Source organism: Oncorhynchus masou, chromosome 1, assembly GCF_036934945.1.
Source record: "Oncorhynchus masou masou isolate Uvic2021 chromosome 1, UVic_Omas_1.1, whole genome shotgun sequence".
Taxonomy (NCBI): domain Eukaryota; kingdom Metazoa; phylum Chordata; class Actinopteri; order Salmoniformes; family Salmonidae; genus Oncorhynchus; species Oncorhynchus masou.
In genome coordinates, this window is record NC_088212.1 from 31,631,276 (window position 1) to 31,656,662 (window position 25,387).

Genomic DNA, 25,387 nt, shown 5'->3' on the forward strand with positions numbered 1-25,387 from the left:
AGCTGGTAATCTGCTTAGGCTCTGACTCTCTTTGAGTGTCCTGTGACCTTATAAGGACAAACTGATTCTGTGCTAACACTGGATTCTAAAGCAATGATCCGATCTGCTGCTTTGGCTGCACTCTAACCCCCGTGCTGGAAATTATTACACCCTATCCACCATACACACAAACACCCGCACACATTTGTTTTTAATGTTTTTCAGCCGTACTCACTTGAGTTCTTGCTGGCTGCCTGTCAGGGTTCCCACCCTAAACACTAATTTTGATATACCTGTCAAATGAACTAAGTAAAAACAGTTGAACTGTAAATGAGAAATACTTTTTCATTTACAAACAACCGCTGTCAGTCAAAAGGTTAACGACACAGCCTGAGGATCTGTTGTGCTCTGAGACAGTTGTGGGAGGAGGAGAGGGGGATTCCTGCCAGACGTAGGCTGTGATGTAGCTAGAGACGAGTGGAGAAGCAGCATGACGTTGCTCAGGCCGTGTGATTGTGAGTCACTCAGTACCATGGAGAGGCTGGTGGCTGGTCCTCCTCTGCCCTGACTCACAGCAGTGAGACACTGTGTCTTTGTCAGTCTGCTTGCCTGGCCGTCAGCCTACAGGGAGAAGGACCACAGCAGGGCTATATGTCTTTTGGTTAAGACACAGACTGCACTGAACATAAGTGTAGAACATTCAGTCCTAACTCCTGACTGTGTCTTTCACGTTGTGGTGGTATGTAGATGCTCTGGTTTGTTTTTCCTACTGTAGTGTTTCACCCCAGGCAGAGACTGGCATGGGCTGGGTGCTGGGCATCCTCAGGAGCCTTTCCCCAGCTGGTGGGCATTATGAGCGGGCTCTGGTGCACCATAATCACCCTCTATTTGACCGTTATTGATTGAGCCACAGCTGAATGCCTTTATGGACAATTTGGGAGTTTTAATTCTATGGAGATGTATTTATTTGGTGTGCTGTTAATCTACAGGAAGTTGACTCACAGAGGGCTGCGTGCCTTAACGAGGTTTCTTATGAAAAATTAGGATTGTCTGTTTCTTTTCCTCGTGTTTACTACAGTATATTTACAGAGTCATTTGGCAGGTTTCCTGTGGGCCATTCAAACAGGGTTCTCAACTTTGCTCATAACTTCAGAGGTTTGATGGAGGAAATGAAAAGTGTTGAAATGTCATTTGTTTGCTACTTCAATAACCTGACTTCGAAGCTACATGGTAGAATCCACTGGCTATCACATGATTGGCTGCCTGCCCATCTTCGTCACCCTCTTCTCTCCTGTCTGCGACACCCCCCCCCCCTCCTGTTTCCTAACGCATCACTCCTCGTGCCCAAACCCTACCCCTAACCACCTGAATCAGGAGACTCCACCAAGGCCACAGTTCAGTTTCCTGAGAGACTGGTTGTGTCATAACATGTCTCTCTCTGTTGTGACTCAGTGTGCTGACGTTCTAATGATGTTTACTGTAGCTTTCTACTGTGTGTGAGCCATTGCTAATCTCTTGTACTTAACTCATGCACATTTCCTCCGGATGTCGTGAACTGTGACATAGCATTTTGGCTTCCTTCCCTTCCCACCAGTGTCACGGTGCTCAGGACAGAACAATCCGGTAGAGCGGAGTGCTCTTGGTCCAGCAGAGAGCTCAGTACTGGCTACAGAACATTCAGTCCTGTGAGCATAGTGCCTTGGCTCAGGAAACACTGCCTTCTCCATCAGTATTGTTTGGTTTGACCAAAGTGACGGTTGGCAACCCGGGAGCAACAGCGGTTCAGTTTGATAAATGCACGTTGGAGCAGGTTCTGAACTGTGGACCTGTTCAATACTTTCCTTCTTTGATTCTCCCTTCTCTCCTGCCATATTCCACTACAGTGGGTTCCCTGTATATGAGTTATACACCTCTAGGGGTCAAAAGTCAAAGAACTCTGTGTGTGTTTCCATGTCTGGTTTTGCAACAGTTATTGTGTTTTTCTTGGCAGACTCCCAAGTGAAAGGTGTGTTTTATTTGCTTTATCATTACTCAACCTTCCTGTACCGGCCCAGTCATTGGCCTGCTGCCAACAGACAGTAATATCCTCGCCCCCGCATGTCTGGACCAATCAGGGATGATGTTAGGTTAAGCTTGTCAATTTACTGGCCAGTTGGAGGCTGTTTGGAACCCACCTGATACTGTTAGCTGTAAGTGCTGTGGGCATGGGGGAAAGGTCAGAGTCCTGATGATCACAAGTTGTGGATTATGTTTCATCTTGTACCATCACCTTGTGATCTTAATCCCTGTCTGTCTGTTTGTGTTGGGCAGGATTGGGGTAATTCATCTGGGCAGCTGGTAATGCCAGCCAGACCACTGTCAATCTGCAGTCCATCACATTCTCTGTTCACCGGATTAATACCGTTTTTTTTATGGCATTCTTCATATTGGTGTTGTTTTTTTAAACGGATCATCATCAGAAATGGATGTAATTTGGAAGTATTTGATGACCTCCCTCCCACACAGGCAGCGTGTGGTGGAGGACTTGGTGTGCTTGATTCATGCTCTAGCTAGACTACCTCTCACCTTTTGTCTCACATTTTTCTCCCAGGCTCCAGGCTCTTTCTCTGTTATCTGAAACATGTATAAATACATCTCTAATCACAAGAAATCGATCACAACATCTTGGTTAACAACTTGGCAGCATAATGGGACATGTAATCAAATCATGGCATTCGTGCAGCAATAAGCTCAATTGTGCAGAAAGGGAGAGCTGTCCGTGGTGTGTGCGAGAGAGAGTGTGCGAGAGAGAAACAGAGTGGAAGTGACAGTGTGTTTTTCATTTACTCCTCTTCCTTCTCGACCCTCTCCTTCCCTGGCCATGCTTCCAGCCCATGTGCATCTATGTAGGCCTGCCTGCCTGCCTGTCTGCCTGTCTGTCCCAGTGCCTGTCTGTAGCTGATTTCTCTCTCCTCCTGAGTCAGCAGGAATGTGAGGAATGACTGAACCTTTCCCACCCTACTCTTGTCTGCCCATTTTTAGGCATGACCGACTCTCTCTTTTTGCTTCATTCCTCTCTCTCCCTCTGTCATCCTATCCCACCATTAACTACTAATGTATTTTGCCTCCCACCTCTCCTTCCCTCCCCGTCATCCTTTCTCTTCTCTTACCCTCTCTCTGTCTCTACTCCTCTTACACATTTTCTCCTCGGTCAGCTCAACACTCCAAATTTCTCCAAATTACATGCGAGCTCCCTTGAGCGAGAGGCGCTTAGCTCTATATTCTACCAAACCGCAGAGAGGCCTCGAATCCAGCGACCCCGTACCCCCCCCAACCCCGTCCCTCCCCATGAAGAGTACTGTATCTCCTCTGGTTCCTCCTTTACGATTCATAGGGCTGTTCACGGGTGGTCTGTTTGATCTCCGGTTTACAACCCCCATGCCCCCACACTACTATTGTAAGTTAGTACACCATTATGACGTGGCTGGGCCATGTGGGCTGGTCCAGGAAAGTCTCTGCCAGAGGAAATGGTGCTTTTCATCCCTTGTGCGTTTGTTGACCGGTTCCTTCAGTCAATGCTGGAGTAGAGCTCTGCTACCTGTCATACCTGACAGAGGACGGCTCCCTCTCCTCCCTTTTCTCTCCCTACTCCCTCCATCACTTTGTGCTGCTATCACTCACATTAATGCAGGCAGGTTGATTGGGATGAATCGTGTCCTGGAGACAGAGCGGAGCAATTTCCACTACATGGGCCACCTGCAAAGTCAAAATTGACTATATATCCTAATAATTCATGAAAGCAAAAATGTGTTTTTTGGTCTTAATTTAAGGTTAGGTATAAGGTCAGCAGTGTGGTTAAAATAAAATCAGATTTTATGACTTTGTGGCTTTGCCGGCTAGTGACTACCCTGCAGAGCTGCCTCCAGTACATGAGTCATCCCAATAAATGTCAACCTGCTTAAATAATGCAGTTGGCTTTCCCGGCTTCTGTGTGTGTTTGCACACATACAGACACATGCACACATGTACACTTCCTGTCTCTGTATAATAAAATAACTCTAACAGATGGAGCAACTTGAGGATGGGCACACACAATAAATTCTCGAGGCAAGCCAAAGTTGATAGCCCAAGTCTACACCCCTTCGTCAGTGATTATACAACAGTAGGGATTCTTTAATGACTTGTTTTGTCATTTAACAACAGACTAATTGTTTTCATGCACATTTTTCACTTGAGAAATACTGCACCAAACATCTTATTTAGATGTAAAATTGTGCGACTAAGATCCCCATGGCAAAAATGTAAAACATTTATGACAGATTTCTTGAGTTGTCTTAGATTAATTCAGACTATTTTGAGTAAGTGTAGACTGGTTACAGCATCTCAAAATGGACAACCAGTACTATTGCTGCTTTTTTCTCATTTTTTCAACTGAAGGCCTTTTAAGGGAGTATACAAGCACACTAATTCAGCTAGGCGTCAGTAGACTGAAGCATGCTAACGCCTTCTGCCTGGCCCAGACTCCCTCCTACAGTCCAGTAGGTTTACAGTCAGCCTGGCCCAGCCTCTCTCCTAGAGCCCAATAGGTTTACAGTCAGCCTGGCCCAGCCTCTCTCCTAGAGCCCAATAGGTTTACAGTCAGCCTGGCCCAGCCTCTCTCCTAGAGCCCAGTAGGTTTACAGTCTGCCTGGCCCAGCCTCTCTCCTACAGTCCAGTAGGTTTACAGTCAGCCTGGCCCAGCCCTCTCCTAGAGCCCATTAGGTTTACAGTCAGCCTGGCCCAGCCTCTCTCCTAGAGCCCAGTAGGTTTACAGTCAGCATGGCCCAGCCTCTCTCCTAGAGCCCAGTAGGTTTACAGTCAGCCTGGCCCAGCCTCTCTCCTAGAGCCCATTAGGTTTACAGTCAGCCTGGCCCAGCCTCTCTCCTAGAGCCCAATAGGTTTACAGTCAGCCTGGCCCAGCCTCTCTCCTAGAGCCCAATAGGTTTACAGTCAGCCTGGCCCAGCCTCTCTCCTAGAGCCCAATAGGTTTACAGTCAGCCTGGCCCAGCCTCCCTCCTACAGCCCAGTAGGTTTACAGTCAGCCTGGCCCAGCCTCTCTCCTAGAGCCCAATAGGTTTACAGTCAGCCTGGCCCAGCCTCTCTCCTAGAGCCCAATAGGTTTACAGTCAGCCTGGCCCAGACTCCCTCCTAGAGCCCAATAGGTTTACAGTCAGCCTGGCCCAGACTCCCTCCTACAGCCCAGTAGGTTTACAGTCAGCCTGGCCCAGCCTCTCTCCTAGAGCCCAATAGGTTTACAGTCAGCCTGGCCCAGACTCCCTCCTAGAACCCAATAGGTTTACAGTCAGCCTGGCCCAGACTCCCTCCTACAGCCCAGTAGGTTTACAGTCAGCCTGGCCCAGCCTCTCTCCTACAGCCCAGTAGGTTTACAGTCAGCCTGGCCCAGCCTCTCTCCTAGAGCCCAATAGGTTTACAGTCAGCCTGGCCCAGACTCTCTCCTACAGCCCAGTAGGTTTACAGTCAGCCTGGCCCAGACTCCCTCCTACAGCCCATTAGCTCAGCAACAGCTGGGAAGCTGTATGTTTCTCATCCTCTGCTCCATTCTCAGGTGGTCCTCACTCTGTGCTTTATTGAAGTTAAATCACTTGTCGCCAAACTATAAAAGCTCATGTAAGCCCCACTGACCCCATGACTCCCCACCACACTCTGTAAGCTAAGCCACAGCCCACCTGCAGCAACAGCACAATGCTGCCTGGCTCTCACAGACATACTACTGACACTTCCTTCTGCTCATGCTCCATGAAATTAATTTTGACTCATTAAAGTAGAATTCCATGTAACTTTGTGGTCTACGACTGATCAGAGATCAGGGATAAAATGTTCAAGATGCAGGGGATTCTGCCGTGTGTACTCAGCGGGGCAGGGGCGCCAGAACTCTGGCCTCGTGTAAACGCACATCTCTTAGCGAGCTTAAGAGTGGTTTAATTACAGAGGGCCAGAGGGCTACCATGCAAAGCAGGCTGGGGAGAAGAGAACAGGGTAGGGCCTGTTTCCCATGGAGAGACTGGGATGAACTTGAAGAGGCAGTTCCAGAGGGGCTTCGACTGCCCTGCCTGCCATAGTGGTTTGACTTTACAGGACAGAGGACACGGCGTGATATAAGCCGAATTCAATATAATTCCAATGCAAGAACTTCCCTAAATTGTGCCCCCGCACTGATTTCAACTGCCCCCTTAGTAACTTTATCCTGGTGCTGAGTCTGTCTCTTAGATGTGTGTGTCCCTATGTGCTTGCTCTCCATTGCTGACACTCCTGCTCTTCCCCTCTGTGTGTGTAGCTGGATGGGACGATGGACCTGGATGAGCGGCGGCTGATCCGTTCAGCCATCAGAGAGCTGAGGAGGAGAGAGATAGAGGACATGGAGGCAGCCCTGGCCAGCAAACGCTTCCGGCACAAACGCCTCAACCAGAATGACGACAAAGAGAACCAGCTCACAAATAGGTCAGCCTCCTCAATCTGAATACACACACACACACACACACACACACACTCTTGCATACAGACCCATTATCCATGACAGATTGTAGCAGTCCAGATGAGCTGCCTGGAAACTCTGAGACAACAAGCACAGAAACCCAGATGCAGCACTCCCTCTCCTTCTCCAGGGAGGCCTTCTGGGAAGTTGGGCCACAACAATGCAGATCTGGAAAAACCATGACAGAGTCCATAAAAAACAGGGGAGGTAGAAGAACTCATATGCAATATTTTGTTATGCAAATACACACCTGTGTAGGCATAACGTTTAATAAGTTGTGTGTACTGTATGTATTCTCATACATTTACTCATACCTTTTAATTTCATATTCCTAACAGTATCACTGTCATGTAGCCTACAGAGGAATCCAGACATTCTATTGGTCGGCTACCAGCCACATCCCTGGAAGTAAAGACGTCAATACAGTCGTTTACCTGTTTTTTGATTTCTTTTGTATTTCATTAGTCTTTATTGACCCGTTACAGCAGGCTTGAACGTTTTACCGGTTCAGCGATGCGCGGCCGCCAGAACCCGTCACGCCGCGCAGCCATAGCAGACGGAAAAACTGACGAGTCTGCAGTCGTTGCCTCCTGTCATCTGTTTTTTTACAGCTGTTTGTTTTTCATTACAACCCAATCAGAAACAAGACTAACAAGACAACAACATCCCTTCGTGTGCCAATCATCATCACCATTGTACTTTTTACCGGTTTTCATTGGGCTGTAATGGTAGTGAGTGAGTTCAGGCTGGAGTGTCTAGGCTCAACCCTGTGGGCCATGCTGGCTTGCTGCTCCTCTCTGCTAATTAATGACTGGCTCTACTACAGCAGCTTACTGCAGCCAGCCGGGGAGGGCCCCAGCAGACAACTGCTCCTAGTTGACTCGTGTTCTGGCTGCAGATCCACAACATGAGGGGGACGCTGGCCCTCCTACATCTCTGTTCCTACTGGATCACATTAGGGACAATGACTGTTAAATGGGATCCGTTTGCTGGGTAGTTGGATTACTTGGGTTACATAAATAACAGAGGTGCCCCTTTTTAAAGCTGGAAGAATATGTCTATTTTCCACATGCACGTGTCCATAGAGGCTTGCCAGCACACACACACACACACACACACACACACACACACACACACACACACACACACACACACACACACACACACACACACACACACAGCCTCCTGAAAGCAATATTATCCTTTTCTACTCACTGCGGGAATGTCAAATATTCTATTCCAAGTTCCACACATCCTCCAATTCCAATGAGGCGAGGAGAGAGGGAAAGGGAGGGGGAATGAGTCAGAGAGGAAGAAAAAAGAGGCAGAGAAATGGAAAGCTATATGAGGACAGAGAGGAGGAAGACATTTTTGCCTGGCAACGTGCTTCTCTCTCCTTTACATGTCTATCATGCTGTCACTTTTTCAAGGCTGGATTTGGGAATCTTTTTCGCAGAAAAAAAAAAAGTTTTGTTCCCGGCCAAGAAAAACTGTCTGGCGTCTTGATTTACTCCAGGAGTGGAGCCAGTGAGGCACACAACACTGCAGGATGCCTCTGAATGTGGATTACACTGCCCTTCTGGCCACCTTAACACATGAGCAGGGTCAAGCATCACCAACTACCATGGAGGCAGCACTCTGATGTGTCCGTGTGGGTTTCTGTTTCTGTATCTCAGGTCAGATTTGGGTGACTCCCTAAACATGCTCTCTGTGAAACTACAAGCCATCCAGGACATGGAGGAACTGACTGGACTGGTGAGAACAGTGATGTACACCACACACATTACTTGTGAATTTACAGTTAGACATCATCAATATCAATATTTCACAAATCTCTATGCACATACTGCCCTAGATTAGTAAATCAATTACACATCAGCCAGTCTCACTCATCTGTTTCTGCATCTCTCTATGTGGCCCTCTGAGTTTGTCTCCCCATCCACATGAATGGTTCTGAGCATCACTCTCCCTGTGTTGATGGCTGTCCTGTCTGTGTATTCCAGCTGCGCGGGGCCACTGAGTATGAGGAGAGGAAACTGATCAGAGCTGCCATCCGCCGCCTCCGAGACGAGGAGCAGCAGGGTGAGTACGGAGGAGGAGGAACAAAGATGGAGTTAGAGGAGAAGGAACAGATTTTTTATTTTACCTAGGCAAGTCAGTTAAGAACAAATTCTTATTTTCAATGATGGCCTAGGAACAGTGGGTTAACTGCCTGTTCAGGGGCAGAACGACAGATTTGTACCTTGTCAGCTCGGGGATTCGAACTTGCAACCTTTCGGTTACTAGTCTAACGCTCTAACCACTAGGCTACCCTGCCGCCCCTAGATGGAGGTAGAGGAGGAGGAGAAGGAACAGAGATGGAGGTAGAGGAGGAGGAGAAGGAACAGAGATGGAGTTAGAGGAGGAGGAGAAGGAACAGAGATGGAGTAGAGGAGGAGGAGAAGGAACAGAGATGGAGGTAGAGGAGGAGGAGAAGGAACAGAGATGGAGTTAGAGGAGAAGGAACAGAGATGGAGTTAGAGGAGGAGGAGAAGGAACAGAGATGGAGGGAGAAGAGGAGGAGAAGGAACAGAGATGGAGGGAGTGAGAGGAGGAGAAGGAACAGAGATGGAGGTAGAGGAGGAGGAGAAGGAACAGAGATGGAGGGGAGAGGAGGAGGAGAAGGAACAGAGATGGAGGGAGAAGAGGAGGAGAAGGAACAGAGATGGAGGTAGAGGAGGAGGAGAAGGAACAGAGAGATGGAGGGAGAACAGAGATGGAGGGAGGAAGGAACAGAGATGGAGGTAGAGGAGAAGGAGAAGGAACAGAGATGGAGGAGGAGGAGAAGGAACAGAGATGGAGGGAGTGAGAGGAGGAGGAGAAGGAACAGAGATGGAGGTAGAGGAGGGGGAGTTGGAACAGAGATGGAGGTAGAGGAGGAGGAGATGGAGGTAGAGGAGGAGGAGATGGAGGTAGAGGAGGAGGAGAAGGAACAGAGATGGAGGTAGAGGAGAAGGAACAGAGATGGCGGTAGAGGAGGAGAAGGAACAGAGATGGAGGAGAAGGAACAGAGATGGAGTTAGAGGAGAAGGAGAAGGAACAGAGGTAGAGGAGGAGGAGGAACAGAGATGGCGGTAGAGGAGGAGAAGGAACAGAGATGGAGGTAGAGGAGGAGGAGAAGGAACAGAGATGAAGGAGAAGGAACAGAGATGGAGGAGAAGGAACAGAGATGGAGTTAGAGGAGAAGGAGAAGGAACAGAGGAGGAGGAGGAGGAGGAACAGAGATGGCGGTAGAGGAGGAGAAGGAACAGAGATGGAGGTAGAGGAGGAGGAGAAGGAACAGAGATGGAGGGAGAAGAAGGAGAAGGAACAGAGATGGAGGGAGAAGAGGAGGAGAAGGAACAGAGATGGAGGTAGAGGAGGAGGAGAAGGAACAGAGATGGAGGGAGAAGAGGAGGAGAAGGAACAGAGATGGAGGTAGATGGAGGTAGAGGAGGAGGAGAAGGAACAGAGATGGAGGGAGAGGAGGAGGAGAAGGAACAGAGATGGAGGTATGGAGGGAGGGGGGAGTTGGAACAGAGATGGAGGTAGAGGAGGAGGAGATGGAGGTAGAGGAGGAGGAGATGGAGGTAGAGGAGGAGGAGAAGGAACAGAGATGGAGGTAGAGGAGAAGGAACAGAGATGGCGGTAGAGGGGGAGAAGGAACAGAGATGGAGGAGAAGGAACAGAGATGGAGAAGAAGGAACAGAGATGGAGTTAGAGGAGAAGGAGAAGGAACAGAGGTAGAGGAGGAGGAGGAACAGAGATGGCGGTAGATGAGGAGAAGGAACAGAGATGGAGGTAGAGGAGGAGGAGAAGGAACAGAGATGGAGAAGGAACAGAGATGGAGTTAGAGGAGAAGGAGAGGAGAGGAGGAGGAGGAACAGAGATGGAGGTAGAGGAGGGAGGAACAGAGATGGAGGTAGAGGAGGAGAAGGAACAGAGATGGAGGTAGAAGAGGAGGAGAAGGAACAGAGATGGAGGTAGAGGAGGAGGAGAAGGAACAGAGATGGAGGGAGAAGAGGAGGAGAAGGAACAGAGATGGAGGTAGAGGAGGAGGAGAAGGAACAGAGATGGAGGGAGTGAGAGGAGGAGGAGAAGGAACAGAGATGGAGGTAGAGGAGGGGGAGTTGGAACAGAGATGGAGGTAGAGGAGGAGGAGATGGAGGTAGAGGAGGAGGAGAAGGAACAGAGATGGAGGTAGAGGAGAAGGAACAGAGATGGAGTTAGAGGAGGAGGAGAAGGAACAGAGATGGAGGGAGAAGAGGAGGAGAAGGAACAGAGATGAAGGAGAAGGAACAGAGATGGAGGAGAAGGAACAGAGATGGAGTTAGAGGAGAAGGAGAAGGAACAGAGGAGGAGGAGGAGGAGGAGGAACAGAGATGGAGGTAGAGGAGGAGAAGGAACAGAGATGGAGTTGAGAAGGGAGGGAGGAGAAGGAACAGAGATGGCGGTAGGAGGAACAGAGATGAGGTAGAGGAGAGGAGAAGGAACAGAGATGGAGGTAGAGGAGGAGGAGAAGGAACAGAGATGGAGGTAGAGGAGGGGGAGTTGGAACAGAGATGGAGGTAGAGGAGAAGGAACAGAGATGGAGATAGAGGAGAAGGAACAGAGATGGAGGAGGAGGAGAAGGAACAGATGGAGGAGGAGGAGAAGGAACAGATGGAGGTAGAGGAGGAGGAGATGGAGGTAGTGGAGGAGGAGAAGGAACAGAGATGGAGGTAGAGGAGGAGGAGAAGGAACAGAGATGGAGGGAGTGAGAGGAGGAGGAGAAGGAACAGAGATGGAGGTAGAGGAGGGGGAGTTGGAACAGAGATGGAGGTAGAGGAGGAGGAGATGGAGGTAGAGGAGGAGGAGATGGAGGTAGAGGAGGAGGAGAAGGAACAGAGATGGAGGTAGAGGAGAAGGAACAGAGATGGCGGTAGAGGAGGAGAAGGAACAGAGATGGAGGAGAAGGAACAGAGATGGAGAAGAAGGAACAGAGATGGAGAAGAAGGAACAGAGATGGAGTTAGAGGAGAAGGAGAAGGAACAGAGGAGGAGGAGGAGGAGGAACAGAGATGGCGGTAGAGGAGGAGAAGGAACAGAGATGGAGGTAGAGGAGGAGGAGAAGGAACAGAGATGAAGGAGAAGGAACAGAGATGGAGGAGAAGGAACAGAGATGGAGTTAGAGGAGGAGAAGGAACATAGGAGGAGGAGGAACAGAGATGAGGTAGAGGAGGAGGAGAAGGAACAGAGATGGAGGTAGAGGAGAAGGAACAGAGATGGAGATAGAGGAGAAGGAACAGAGATGGAGGAGGAGGAGAAGGAACAGAGATGGAGGTAGAGGAGGAGGAGATGGAGGTAGAGGAGGAGGAGATGGAGGTAGAGGAGGAGGAGAAGTAACAGAGATGGAGGTAGAGGAGGAGGAGAAGGAACAGAGATGGAGGTAGAGGAGGGGGAGTTGGAACAGAGATGGAGGTAGAGGAGGGGGAGTTGGAACAGAGATGGAGATAGAGGAGATGGAGGAGGAGGAGAAGGAACAGAGATGGAGGTAGAGGAGGAGAAGGAACAGAGATGAGAATGAAGAGGAGAAGACTTACAGTACATACATCTCTCCAGGGGGGCAGGCATACAGCACTCCCCTGCTACCTGATAAGTTGATGGACATGTTTGGATACTACTCTATAATAATCCTGTCCCCTGTTGGCCAGAGGTTCTCCCTTTCTCTATTTTCACCCTCTTGTTCTCTGTCCTTCTCACCCTATCTGGCTTGTTCATTCAGTAGTAAACTCCTGTCTTGACAAATAAACCACTTTAGCTTCTCCATAAGTGTGTCTCCTCAGCTCCCATTGGAGATTTGATAGGTTTGTATTGTCTCCCCCCTCATCAGTCAGTGTGTAACCAGTTGGATATGGTGTGTGTTTCAGGTGCAGGGCAGAAAGGGGGAACCACTGGCCGATGCCTGGAATCTGAGGGCCTGGATCTCCTAAACAGCCTGGAAACAGGGGTGAGTGAGTGGTGAGTGAGTGAGTGAGTGAGTGAGTGAGTGAGTGAGTGAGTGAGTGAGTGAGTGAGTGGAGGTGGCAAACAAGTTTGATTATGACAGCTGTATGATCTGACTGACTGTCAATGCCTCACACTTTTTTTATATGAAGAGAGATCATGTTGCAACTTACACGTCAACTTTAATTAGCAGCACAGACTCAGTTGTGGGTGTTGAGTATATGTTTGCAGAGAACAGTGACCATTTTTTCTGCCACAATGAAGAATGCAGACAACAACAACACCCAGGCATGTGACTCCGTCAGACACTGTCTGTCTCATGACTGTGTCTTCTCTTCACCATGTTCCGAACACATAAACTGACAGACACGCAGGCGAGCTTGCGCCAAAGTGGCTGCCACGACGCAAGGAATGTATTTTCATTCTTCATACCTCATTCATTTCTGGCTAAGTACACCCAGAGACTGAGAGGAGAGGAGATTTGTTCAGGCTCTGGTGTTTGGTATAGGCAGTAAATCCTTGGTGATAAGAACACCTTGCGAGTCAGGCCTGTCATTCTACACACTACTGGTTACCCAGGCTGTCACTCTCCAAACTCTCACATCACACTGAAGGGAAATGATTATGTTTTGATTATGTGTGGCAACCAGAACTTAGGCACGCACAGACACGCCCATCTGTCCATCTGTCTGTCGGAGATTGGAAGGAAAGTGTGATGGTAGTCTCTCTCCCATTCTATATTTCTCCTTCTCACCTCTCTTGTTTCTTCCTCTTTCCCCCTTTCAGATTTGAAGCTTTGCATGTCAAAGCCCTTTACACATTTGGTTAGGAGAGGCCCCCTTGTGGTCAGTGAAGTGAACTACTGTATTCGTAACCCTAATAGCTTCAGTTAATTTCAATATGACAGTTTCCTGTGAAAGCATTGCAGATTGACTGATGAGTTTATGTGCTGATAATGCTGAAAGACGTAATAGTAACAACGTAATCATTTTTCAGAACTGCTTGCCTGGGTCTAGATGCTATCTTATCACTGTTGCACGATCAGTTTGTCTGTACTCCCTGCTCTGTTTTCTAAAGACAGGATCTCTGTTGGGTAAAGTTAATTCCTATTGTATGCCGTCATTCCTGTACGAATTGGGTTGGTGATGCGGGTTAGGCTGCATGCTCAGCCGGGAATCTGTACCAACATGAAAAAAATACTACAGTTTACTATAGAATACTACAGTACTTATTATAGAATCCTATAGTAAACTGTAGTATACTCTAGAATACTATACTACAAATTGTAGTATCCCTCGATCATGTGTTGTACTTACTATAGAATGTTAATACTACAGTATTATCTGCAAAAAAGCATTGTTGTAAATACTATAGTAATGTCCAGAAAAACACAACAGTCTGTAAAAACATGACACTTTTAGTAGTGCTGAGTAAATTGGTGCTTCTTTTAGGTTAGTTCGATTTCAGTTTGATTATTAAAATGACTTTCATTAAACATTTCAGTTGTTTTGTATCAGACCTCAGGATAAGACCCAGATGCAGACAGTTTGAAAGTAGCAAAAGTGTATTACTAGAACGGGGCAGGTAGAGGTCAGTAATTCAGAGCAGAATCTGAAAGGTACAGAATGGCAGGCAGGCTCAGGGTCAGGGCAGGCAGAGGTCAGTAATTCAGAGCAGAGTCTGAAAGGTACAGAACGGCAGTCAGGGTCAGGGCAGGCAGAGGTCAGTATTCAGAGCAGAGTCTGAAAGGTACAGAACGGCAGGCAGGCTCAGGGTCAGGGCAGGCAGAGGTCAGTAATTCAGAGCAGAGTCTGAAAGGTACAGAACGGCAGGCAGGCTCAGGGTCAGGGCAGGCAGAGGTCAGTAATCCAGAGCAGAGTCTGAAAGGTACAGAACGGCAGGCAGGCTCAGGGTCAGTGCAGCAATACTCAGTTTGCTGCACTGAAAGTAAAGGGGCTGAATAATTTTGCACGCCCAATTTTTCAGTTTTTGATTTGTTAAAAAAGTTTGAAATATCCAATAAATGTCGTTCCACTTCATGATTGTGTCCCACTTGTTGTTGATTCTTCACAAAAAAATACAGTTTTATATCTTTATGTTTGAAGCCTGAAATGTGGCAAAAGGTCGCAAAGTTCAAGGGGCCGAATAATTTCGCAAGGCACTGTAAATAAGAATATGTTCTTAACTTTTTTTTTTATATGCTAGTTCTCCTTTACTACAGTATTTAAACTATAGTTCATTGTAAATACTACAGTGTACTACAGTAAATCCTACAGTAAAAAATACTACAGTATACTACAGTAAAGTCTGCAAAAACACTACAGTGAATACTATAGTATTTATACCATATTTTATTTATTCCATAGTATAAAAAAGTATGGGAATGTATAAACTCAGTAATGTGCTCTGGATAAGAGCGTCTGCTGAATGACTAAAATCTCAATGTAAAATGTAAAGTACTTGTGGCTATACAGTAACTATGATGTAGCAATGCTTAACGCTCTAGTAGTCTTGTGTTGCTTCCGAACAAAAGGCTTTAAGATTAGTTTGTCACCTTTCGTTCCTTCGTAAACTGTATTTCCTTTAGGTCTGGTTTTGTTTGTCATATATTTTGGCAACATATACTGGATTTAGTATTGTGTGAAACTATGCAATTGTAAAAAGTTGGAGGTAACAATTCAGACCACACATCTAGCAGATAAGAATTATTGGTTAGAACAATCTAGAAAGGTTGTATGATATACTCTGTATGTGTCTGTTCTTGTTCTTGGCTGTCTAGTTGTCAATGTTGGAGTGGGTCCCATATGCATTGGATATCTGAGCCAGTGTCTGTGTTTCCTTGAGTCTGTATGTTTGGAGTCTGGCGTTCTAGTCAGGAAGAAGCAATAGCTTTTTTCAGGTCATGTGGCACAATGCCTGCATCCTCTCAGGTGGAGGGTCTGACATGGCCCTCGTGCTGTCGGAAAGGGGCTACAGGTGGGGTGGATGGGGTGAGGTGATGGGGGCAGACAGACTCATCCAGCCCACCAGCTGTGCTCCAGCAGTCTGTCTTGAGTCAGTCTGCTCTGTCTGTAATGGGGCTGTAGCCAACAACAACAGCAGCAACTGGCAGCAGGGCTCCTTCCATACATCACAGGAGCGGATCTCTTTGAGCTGCGATCAATTGTCCCCAGGCAGATGGAGGCCCCAGATAATGGTCTATAGTTCACATAGATATACAGTACCAGTCAAAAGTTTGGACACACCTACTCATTCCAGGGTTTTTCTTTTTTCTACCATTTACTACATTGTAGAATAATAGTAAAAACATCAACACTATGAAATAACACATGGAATCATGTAGTAACCAAAAAAGTGTTAAACAAATCAAAATATATTTTATATTTGATATTCTTCAAAGTAGCCACCCTTTGCCTTGATGACAGCTTTGCACATGTTGGCATTCTCTCAACCAGCTTCATGAGGTAGTCACCTGGAATGCATTTCCATTAACAGGTGTTCCTTGTTAAAAGTTAATTTGTGGAATTTATTTCCTTCTTAATGCGTTTCAGCCAATCAGTTGTGTTGTGACAAGGTAGGTGTGGTATACAGAAGATAGCCTTATTTGGTAAAAGACCAAGTCCATATTATGGCAAGAACACCTCAAATAAGCAAAGAGAAATGACAGTCCAACATTACTTTAAGACATGAATCTGGCTCACATGAGGACCGCCACAGGAAAGGAAGACTCAGAGATACCTCTGCCTCAGAAATTGCAGGTCAAATAAATGCTTGACAGAGTTCAAGTAACAGACACATCTCAACATCAACTGTTCAAAGGAGACTGCGTGAATCCGGCCTTCATGGTCGAATTGCTGCAAAGAAACCACTACTAAAGGACAGCAATAAGAAGAAGAGACTTGCTTGGGTGAAGAAACACAAGCAATGGACATTAGACAGGTGGAAGTCTGTCCTTTGGTCTGATGAGTCCAAGTTCGAGATTTTTGGTTCCAACAGCCGTGTCTTTGTGAGACGCAGAGTAAGTGAATGGATGATCTCTGCATGTGTGGTTCCCACCGTGAAGCATGGAGGAGGAGGTGTGATGGTGTGGGGGTTCTTTGCTGGTGACACTGTCAGTGATTTATTTAGAATTCAAGGCATACTTAATCAGCATGGCTACCCCAGCATTCTGCAGAAATACACCATCCCATCTGGTTTGCGCTTAGTGGGAGTGTCATTTGTTTTTCAACAGGACAATGACCCAACACACCTCCAGGGTGTTTAAGGGCTATTTTACCAAGAAGGAGAGTGATGGAGTGCTGCATCCGATGACCTGGCCTCCGCAATCACCCGACCTCAACCCAATTGAGATGGTTTGCAGCCAACAAGTGCTCAGCATATGTGGGAACTCCTTCAAGACTGTTGGAAAAGCATTCCAGGTGAAGCTGGTTGAGAGAATGCCAAGAGTGTGTAAAGCTGTTATCAAGGCAAAGGGTGGCTACTTTGAAGAATCTAAAATTCAAAATATATTTTGATTTGTTTAACACTTTTTTGGTTACTACATGATTCCATGTGTTATTTCATAGTTTTGATTTCTTCATTATTATTCTACAGTGTAGAAAAGATTAAAAATGAAGAAAAACACTTGAATGAGTAGGTGTGTCAACTTTTGACTGGTACTGTGTGTGTGTGTGTGTGCGTGTGTGTGTGTGTATATATACAGTGTGTGTATATATGTATACAGTACACACACACACACACAGCGAGAGAGAAAAGGTCTATGGCAGCAAACTAAAGACACACGGAGTGTAGTGATCAGCTGCTGACACATAGTATATGTCAAACAGTGTATCTCTTTCAAATGAGAAATATGTATATACATGTTCAAGAATGGAGGGAGTTTTTATTTTATTTTGACTGTTGATGTAAGCTTAGTTTTTTGCCAGACACCATTAGGCCTGCTAGTGGTTATTGATGACTATGTTTATAATGAATGTGCTTGAATTGAGAGAGGATAGCTGAGGTAACAGTTTCCATATGGTAAGGAAAGAGAAGTTTGCACACCTAGCAGCTCAAAAATGTAATTACATGTATGGGTGAAGGAATGTTGGCAAGAAAAAAACAACTTTTTTGTGGGACAAAAAAAAAAGTTTTTTTGTTTGGTATTCAGCAGTGCAGCTGTTTTATGCTAAATGTATATTTTGTCTGAAGTAACATGCCAATTAAGGCAGACTCAGTAATCATAAAAACAATGGAGTTTACCTTGGTCAAAAGAGCGTGTCAAAAGTTAACTTGGCAACCTGCTAACCTGTAAAGCCTGTCGGATGTTTCCCAGTCAAAACTGCATATTTTGTGATGTTTTTGTTAATTTTGGTGTTCGGCAGACTGCGACCACCTCTGCAAAAAACGTAAAAATTAAATACAGATTTCTTGATTTATTTTATCTTGATTCTGACTATTTTGAAGAAGTGTTACTGGCTATGTTGTTGCTACAGTAGCTCAAGGGGGACCAACAACAGTAATAGTGCCATTTTTCAATTGAAGGTCTTTAGGGAGTATGCCTAGAGTTCTGCTAGGTGCAAACCCAACCTATGTATGCAGACGTCTTAAGGATTGCGATATCGAGAGGAAGGAGAGGGGGAGGGAGACTTAGAAGGAGCCCTGTAGAGACAGAAGGGGAGGGAAGGGAAGTGGAGGGAGTGGCCTGTTGGTGGGTGTGTGTGGTATGTAGGAGTGTGTGTGGTGACTGAGGGAGTGGAGAGGTAGAGTAGAGGATGTCATGACTACTAGAGCGAGAGCAGAGCGAGAGAGAAGACAGACAGACAGGTAGCGGAGCCAGTGAAAGAAGGTAAATGACACATTCTAGTTCTTCCACGCTCACAGACCTCGTTCTCCTCTGAATGCCTGTCCTTTTTTCAGACTTTGTTCCTCCTTATCAAATTCCATCTACTTCTCTTTGCACAATTTGTGCCTGTTTCTTTTTGTTTCTCATTGCGCTGAGACCCGAGGAGCTGCCTCTAAGGTTTAATGTTTCGTATAATTGGGCAGTCATTTAGACAGTTTCTATCAGTTGGTTTCATAAATCCATAGTTAATAGTATACAGGTGTGTATTTTTGGTACATTGCAACTTTAGAAAATGGTAATGTATCAGATCTGCCTCCATGGCCAGGTGTGTGTTGAATGGAGCAGGTGAGGTAGACCAGACTGGGGGCAGAGACGCTGGTTGTTTACTAATCTGATATGATCATAAACCTGTAATAAACTGAGACTAGCAGTTTATGATGACAAGCATAATGGTAAGTAAGATCTGCTGTAGTGAGAGGATGGATGATGGAGAAAGGGGAAAGAAACCGACACGCAAAGGGAGATAGATGGCAAAAATAGTTGGATGGAGGGAAACGGCTTTAACTGGACTTTGAATGATGTGTGGGTAAGTGAAAAACGGGTGTCACGATCGTCGTAATGAGTAGACCAAGGCGCAGCGTGAATAGCGTTCCACATATTTTTAATAAACTGAAATGCACCAAACAGGAATAAACAAGCATAAATGAAACGTGAAGCTACTGGTGTGCACTCAGGCAACTCAATGTAGACAAGATCCCACAAACACAAATGAGGAAATGGCTACCTAAATATGATCCCCAATCAGAGACAACGATAAACAGCTGTCTCTGATTGGGAACCATATCAGGCCAACATAGACATACAAAAAACCTAGATGACCCACCATTGTCACTTTCACTCCCCAACCAACATGCAGAATAAACAGCTTACTATGGTCAGGGTGTGACAACGAGGCTTATGGGTGTGTGATGCAGAAAGGATTGCTACTTCATTCCTGCTAATGTATTTCACTTACTGGAGGTTGGCCTTGTGTGTGGTTCCTCAGGCTTTGCCATGAAGTCATGGAAAAGGACCCTGTCAGACTTCCCTCAGAGAGCCATGGAGAGGAGAGCCTGACCTCATCGCATTCTGATCTCATTTGCACAATAATGGATTCTGCTTCCTTGGAAAATGTCCATTCTTACCCAGGTAGCTGAAGTAATCCCTTGTTTAGTTGAGCTGCCTCTGCTATGCTCTACTCTGGGTGGTGCAGTAATCCGTAGTAGTCTACCTCTGCTCCGTGCCTGTTTGTTCCGCCTGATTGTTGTTTCTGTGGCTCTGAGTGTTCAGATGAGTCCAGATGGCCCACGCCTTGGCTGTGGTAAGGCCAAAGGACAGTTGTCATTTTTGTGCATTTACAAGCCAGAGCTTTCACAATTAAAATCATGACCGACCCAAACACTCGTGAACCCGTATGGTGAGGCCACGAGCACTACAGGAGAGAAGCTCAGCTCCGATTCTGAGGCCTAAGAGCTGATGAGGCCAGGGTGCTGCAGTGGGACTGCTTCGGTTCCATTCTGTCAGGTCTGCACTGTCAGCCTGGGCCAGAGGCCAGTGATGACAGTGTGGGATTGGCAACAGGTCCTGGGATGGGATTATCTTGGGTGTATTCATTAGTCGCAGACCATTGCAAAATGTTTGGTCTGTTTCATATTTTGCAACGAAGACCATTTACCTCTTGCTAACAGAAGCAAACGGAATAAAACGGAACGAAACACGGAGGGACCTACCTGAATTTGTCCAATAGAAACGCAAAGCAATTTCCGTTTGGAGTAACGGTGTCCGTTACAAAACGTTTTGCAACATACCAAACATTTTGCAAAGATCTGCAACTAATGAATACACCCCTGCTCTCTCTCTTTCTCTCTCAAACATCACTATCAATGCTTTCCTTCTTTCTGTCTCTGAGAAGTATGTTCCCTGTGGTATAAGCGAGTTGTGAAATGATCACTGTCTGGGTGTTTGTCTCCTGTTCGTGGCAGCTGAGGGGAGGAAAATGAAGAAGAGGGATAGATGTGGAGGAGGGGGGGGGTATTTCCAGCTGAAAAGTCATTGTTTCCCCTCAGCTTCTTTGAATGAAGAACCTTCCTCGGGGAGAGAGTATTTTAAAGTAACTTCTCTCATTCTTCTACATTTCTTCTCTTTGACATTTTCTCTGGATTAGCTATTCAGGTTTGGGGTGCTTTTTTTTTTTTTGCTATAGTGACTGTCTGGTCCTGGCTCATCAGACACAGGCTAACAAGTGATTAAGCTCTCCTTTTACATCTCCCTCCCTCTCTTGCTCAGGTGTGTTTGTGTGGTACCAGGCTTTGTGTTTGTTCACTCCCTTACCTTACACTCTCTCACTTCTCTCTGATCACAGTCTGATTTGATTGACTCTACTCACAAGGCTGTGATTTTTAACCTCCTCACTTCTGACACCTTTATCAGCCCCAGGATAACGTACATTAAGCAAATGTGCCGTGTTTGTTTAAAGATGGTGGATTTGAATCAAGTATGCTCCAGGCCTGTGTCTTGTAATTCACGTGTGTGTGTGTGTGTTTTGTTACACTGGGTATACTGGGTATACTGGGTACACTGGGTGTATTAGTAGTGGCACTCTGCTGTAATTCTGGCATTATGTTGTTTCAGGGCAGAGTATTTCTCATGATACCCGTTTATAGACCAGTGAACCAGACACAGATCTGGTTGGACTATTCTTGGATGCAATATGCCAAATACCTTGTGGTTGTAAAGAAAAACTGGGAAGTTATTTATATATTTCTAAATAAGTGTGTGTAGAAAGCCCATAAAACCACCCAATCCTTTTCCACACAGATGCACTTCAGTGGAGAGGTTTGGGGTGCACTGGAGGGAGAGTGTGGTTGTGTGTGTGTCCGTGCGTGTGTTGGCCTTGGTGTTTGTACAGCTGCTCCTCCTGTAGAGTCTCTCAAGGTCAGGCAGCAGGGGTCTACAGCAGTGGCAGCCTCTACATCGCTCCCTTTCTCTCTCCTTCTGTCTCCACCTCCCATTTCCTCTCCATATGCCTAAACGTTGTGCTCTCGATTCTACCGTCTCCCTCCTACTGTGTCTTTCCTCTCTCATGGCAGATTTTGAGGCCCTGTGTGTTTCTCATGTCTGGGCTGGCTGTGCAGTGTGTACTGCTCTGTCTGTACAGAGGACCAGATGTTACTGACACGGCAGCCCAAGGTGGAGGAGTGAGGGGTCAGAGAGGGCAGGCAGATGCTAACCCAACCCAGCAGAGTTCAATCATTACCCCCAACAGAAGGCCATGTCCATACAGCTGGCTCACTTACTCCCTTGGTGTAGAATCCAGCTTCAAAGTATTATGGGATGGTTGATTTACCTGCCTGGCTCTCAGGGTGTGTTGTGCTACGCTGTCTATCTCCCGGGGTGAACAGGGACAGGGTAGAGGCAGCCAACAGCTGTCTTATCATCTCATCTGTAGGCAGGGCCTCATCATGGCCTCTCTCTTTTGAGGAGCGTTTGACCCTGACACACAACACTGTTCTGATTGGCCTATACAGACAGAGGACTTTGTGCACCTGATGCTTCTACATATCTTCTGATCAGACCACTGAGAGGGATGGGTTCAGCTCACTGTTGTGGCTGACTGACTGTGTTCTGTCTGTCATACTGCCAGTGAAAATAACTAAATGCCCTCGTCTCGACTCCGTTGTCTCTGCATTGATGCGATGATGTATTGAAAAGCACCAAGTGTCTCTGATTTACTGTTGTTTCTGCAGGACACAGAAAGGGAGAGCTTTGGTGAGCGACAGAGAATCAAGTCACAGATCCGGGAGCTGCGCAGCCACCAGACGCAGCAGGGCAGAGAGCTACATAGGACAGGTGAGCAACGTCAAAGACCATCTGAATGAGTGGTTGACTGTTCCTTTCCTCTCAGCCTGTCCATAGGTCCAACACCACACACACACACACACACACACACACACACAGGTGCACTCAGACACATACAGTTTATATGCTTCCTGCCATTTAAATCTCTGTTCTATATATGACATGCTTTTTTGATAACGTTTGCATTAGTTTAAGGGTCAAGTTTGGATTGGCAATTTTACTTAAACACAACATTGATTGAAATAATTTCTGGGATTTCCACACTTATGCACTTAGATGCAATTTCCTCTGGCCTGCAAGTGAAAATAGCCAGCCAATAGAGCCATACTGCTGCAGGGGAGTGGAGCTGAGGTGGTCGGTCGGTCACATTGGTTTAGCTCCTCCTTTTTATTTTGAGGTTAGAGGCACCACAGTCATGGGACTAACACTCTGGTTTTGGGTGTGTAGTCATTTCATTAACCAATGTTAGCAAACACAGTGAATGCTTTACTGTAGGTTGGCTAGCTTCATCCATGACCTTTTGACTTGTACACCCACTCCCTACACAAAGTGATCGAAATGTAAATGTTTAAATGAGAAAGGACCAATAAAGGGCTAGAGTGAAAGAGCAGGATATAGGAGAGAGGAATATTTGAGTGAAGCATGCAGTAGAATAGATCATTTGTTTACACCCATACTGATTTGAATGCCTGAATGTAAAGTGAGTATTTGTTGAACAAATATACCCGCCTCTAATACTTAAATCATTGTAGGCGTCCCAAATAGCACCCTATTCCCTATATAATGCACTACTTTTGACCCGAGCCCTACAAGCCTATGAGAATAGGGTGCCATTTGGGACGCACAACGAGTGGTCTGGCCTGCCCTTGGACCTCAGCATCCCACTCATCAGCCAGTGCCTGGTAGTAGTGGGGTTATGAGACGGAACAGGAATATCATCTGTTCAAGGGGGAACACACAGCCAGTAGTGATACCTCTGCTATTTAAACCACATACCAGAACTAGAACAGAATCCTTTCTTGACATGGACCAGAAACACCCAGCTCTCCTTGCTCTGCCCTCGCCCTACAATTTGTACCGGGTTGAAGTCAGGGCCAGCAGCTGGCAGTAGCAGACCTCCACAGAGCAGAAGGATTGAGGGTAGGAGCTGTTTGAAATGGACGCCGATACACAAAGACACAGGAAGTTAGAGGCTGGGAACAAACAGGATAGGGTGGGGTGGGTTCTGCCAGTGGCGAGGGGGGTGAGATGTCCTTTTTAACAGAGAGAAGGAGAGAAGTGGCTAGAAAGAGAGAACTTAACTTTGAAGATTAGGGGGGTACAATGGCACACACATACCTCTCTCTCCTTTTTCTCTCTCTCACACACACACACACATGCTTAAATATACAGCAGCATGTCTTGCACACGTATACATGCTCACAGTCCACAGTGTTGGTGACAAGGCTGTGATTTAGGAAATTACCCGTTTGAGAGACATGGCACGTTCCACTGAGCCACTCTGAGTGACAGGGAGCCAGACTCCTCAAATTTGAACTTGTCACTGAAAAGACTGCTTTTGTTGTTGTTGCTATTTAAAGAAGGGTTAGAGGAGGGGGGCTCTCTGCTTTATGCATGAGTGTGGTTATTTAAAACCATTCTCCAAGAGCAGTAGGGGTTTTCCCAGAAACCCTCACAACAGGGCACAATGGACTGGACAAACAACATCCCTCTAACTTTAGTTCTCTTTTCATTGGAGTTGACTGGGGCCTTCATTAGATCACGTGGTCTATTTTATAGGGCCTCGTGTGAGAAAGGCAGCCATGTTGTGATTTTTGAAGTGAATGCCTATAATAGGCACGTTTCTTATTCAGACCCCAGTCAATAACTATTTAATCAACCAATCAAGTGAACCTCATCCTGCTCCTGGCTCTGGGATGGCTTTCGAGGGTCTTGAAAAGGCTGTGGAGGCTGTGGACGTCTTAGGCCAGAATGGGGCTTTCCCTCACTGATTTGGTTTGTAAATGACAGACCCGCACGCTTTGTGAACTCTGGATTGAACACATGGCTAGGGTATGCAGAGATGTGTTATCATACAATGATGTGTCTCTTGTAAGAACACTGTGATTTTCCACTTAGTCGGTGTCTTTTACGCAGCTTGTCTGTGGTCTCTGTACAGCCACCCAGAGTTAAAGGCACTGAGCAGTGAGCATCACAGGGTAAGAGTTAGGTTGAGAGAGCGAGAGACGGAGTGAGATACTCTGGATCTAGGAGGGGGAGGATGTGGGCACTGCAGTGTTGTTTGGAGTGTGGTTTCCTGATGAATGGAGGAGGAATGGAGGATGTTGGATAGGGACCGGGGGAGGGGAAGTACTTATCCAAGTCTCTATTTCACCACTTCCCCCTACACTTCCTACTGCTCGGTTACCACCTACTGTTGTGGCGCTTTCTCTCTCACATACGCACATGCACACGTAGACATCTGGTCCAGGAATTGAGTCAGACCTGGAGGAAATGCCTACATCCCATTATGTCTCCATGTGTCTCCTCTCGTATACCCAGTGACGCTCACATGTCTCTCCCACGCTCTTGGGGATTTGGCATATGCAGAAACCTTTCATATCCATCAGCAATCCACAAGTTCTCCAGCAACCAACCTCTCACGTGACCCCACATTCCATCTTTTTTTTATGTTTGGTCAGAGAAACAAAAAAAAAATGCAAGAACAGAATTGTACAGAGCAGAGTTGTATTTCCATAGTGTTCCTCTGCACTATAATCAAATCAAATTTTATTGGTCACATACATATGGTTAGCAGATGTTAATGCGACTGTAGCGAAATGCTTGTGCTTCTAGTTCCGACAGTGCAGTACAGGAGAGGGCTGAGAATGCGTCTTTGTGGGGCCCCAGTGTTGAGGATCAGCGGGGTACCTTCACCATCTGGGGGCGGCCGTCAGAAAGTCCAGGACCCAGGTGCACAGGGCAGTGTCGAAACCCAGGGTCTCGAGCTTAATGGCGAGTTTGGAGGGTACTATGGTGTTGAATGCTAAGTTGTAGTCAAAGAACAGCATTCTTACATAAGTATTCCTCTTGTCCAGATGGGAAAGGGCAGTGTGATTTTGCGATTGGGTTGTCTGTGGACCTATTGGGGCGGTAAGCAAATTGGAGTCAGTCTAGGATGTCAGGTAGGGTGGA

The 25,387-nt window shown here is 46.6% G+C and overlaps 1 protein-coding gene across 6 annotated transcripts in view; it reads left to right on the forward strand.

Moving 5' to 3' along the window:
* Nucleotides 1–25,387, forward strand: part of LOC135542020 (smoothelin-like) — an 89,750-nt gene that overhangs the window by 20,458 nt on the left and 43,905 nt on the right. For 4 of the 6 annotated variants that reach the window (XM_064968588.1, XM_064968608.1, XM_064968598.1 and 1 more), the window contains exons 2-6: nucleotides 6,293–6,456; nucleotides 8,167–8,245; nucleotides 8,494–8,572; nucleotides 12,417–12,496; nucleotides 22,102–22,204. In XM_064968588.1, coding sequence (XP_064824660.1) covers nucleotides 6,293–6,456; nucleotides 8,167–8,245; nucleotides 8,494–8,572; nucleotides 12,417–12,496; nucleotides 22,102–22,204 — 505 coding nt within the window. Of the gene's footprint in view, nucleotides 1–6,292; nucleotides 6,457–8,166; nucleotides 8,246–8,493; nucleotides 8,573–12,416; nucleotides 12,497–18,214; nucleotides 18,320–19,361; nucleotides 19,505–22,101; nucleotides 22,205–25,387 lie in introns of those variants that run through there. The other 2 variants (XM_064968615.1, XM_064968622.1) reach the window with 2 other exon arrangements.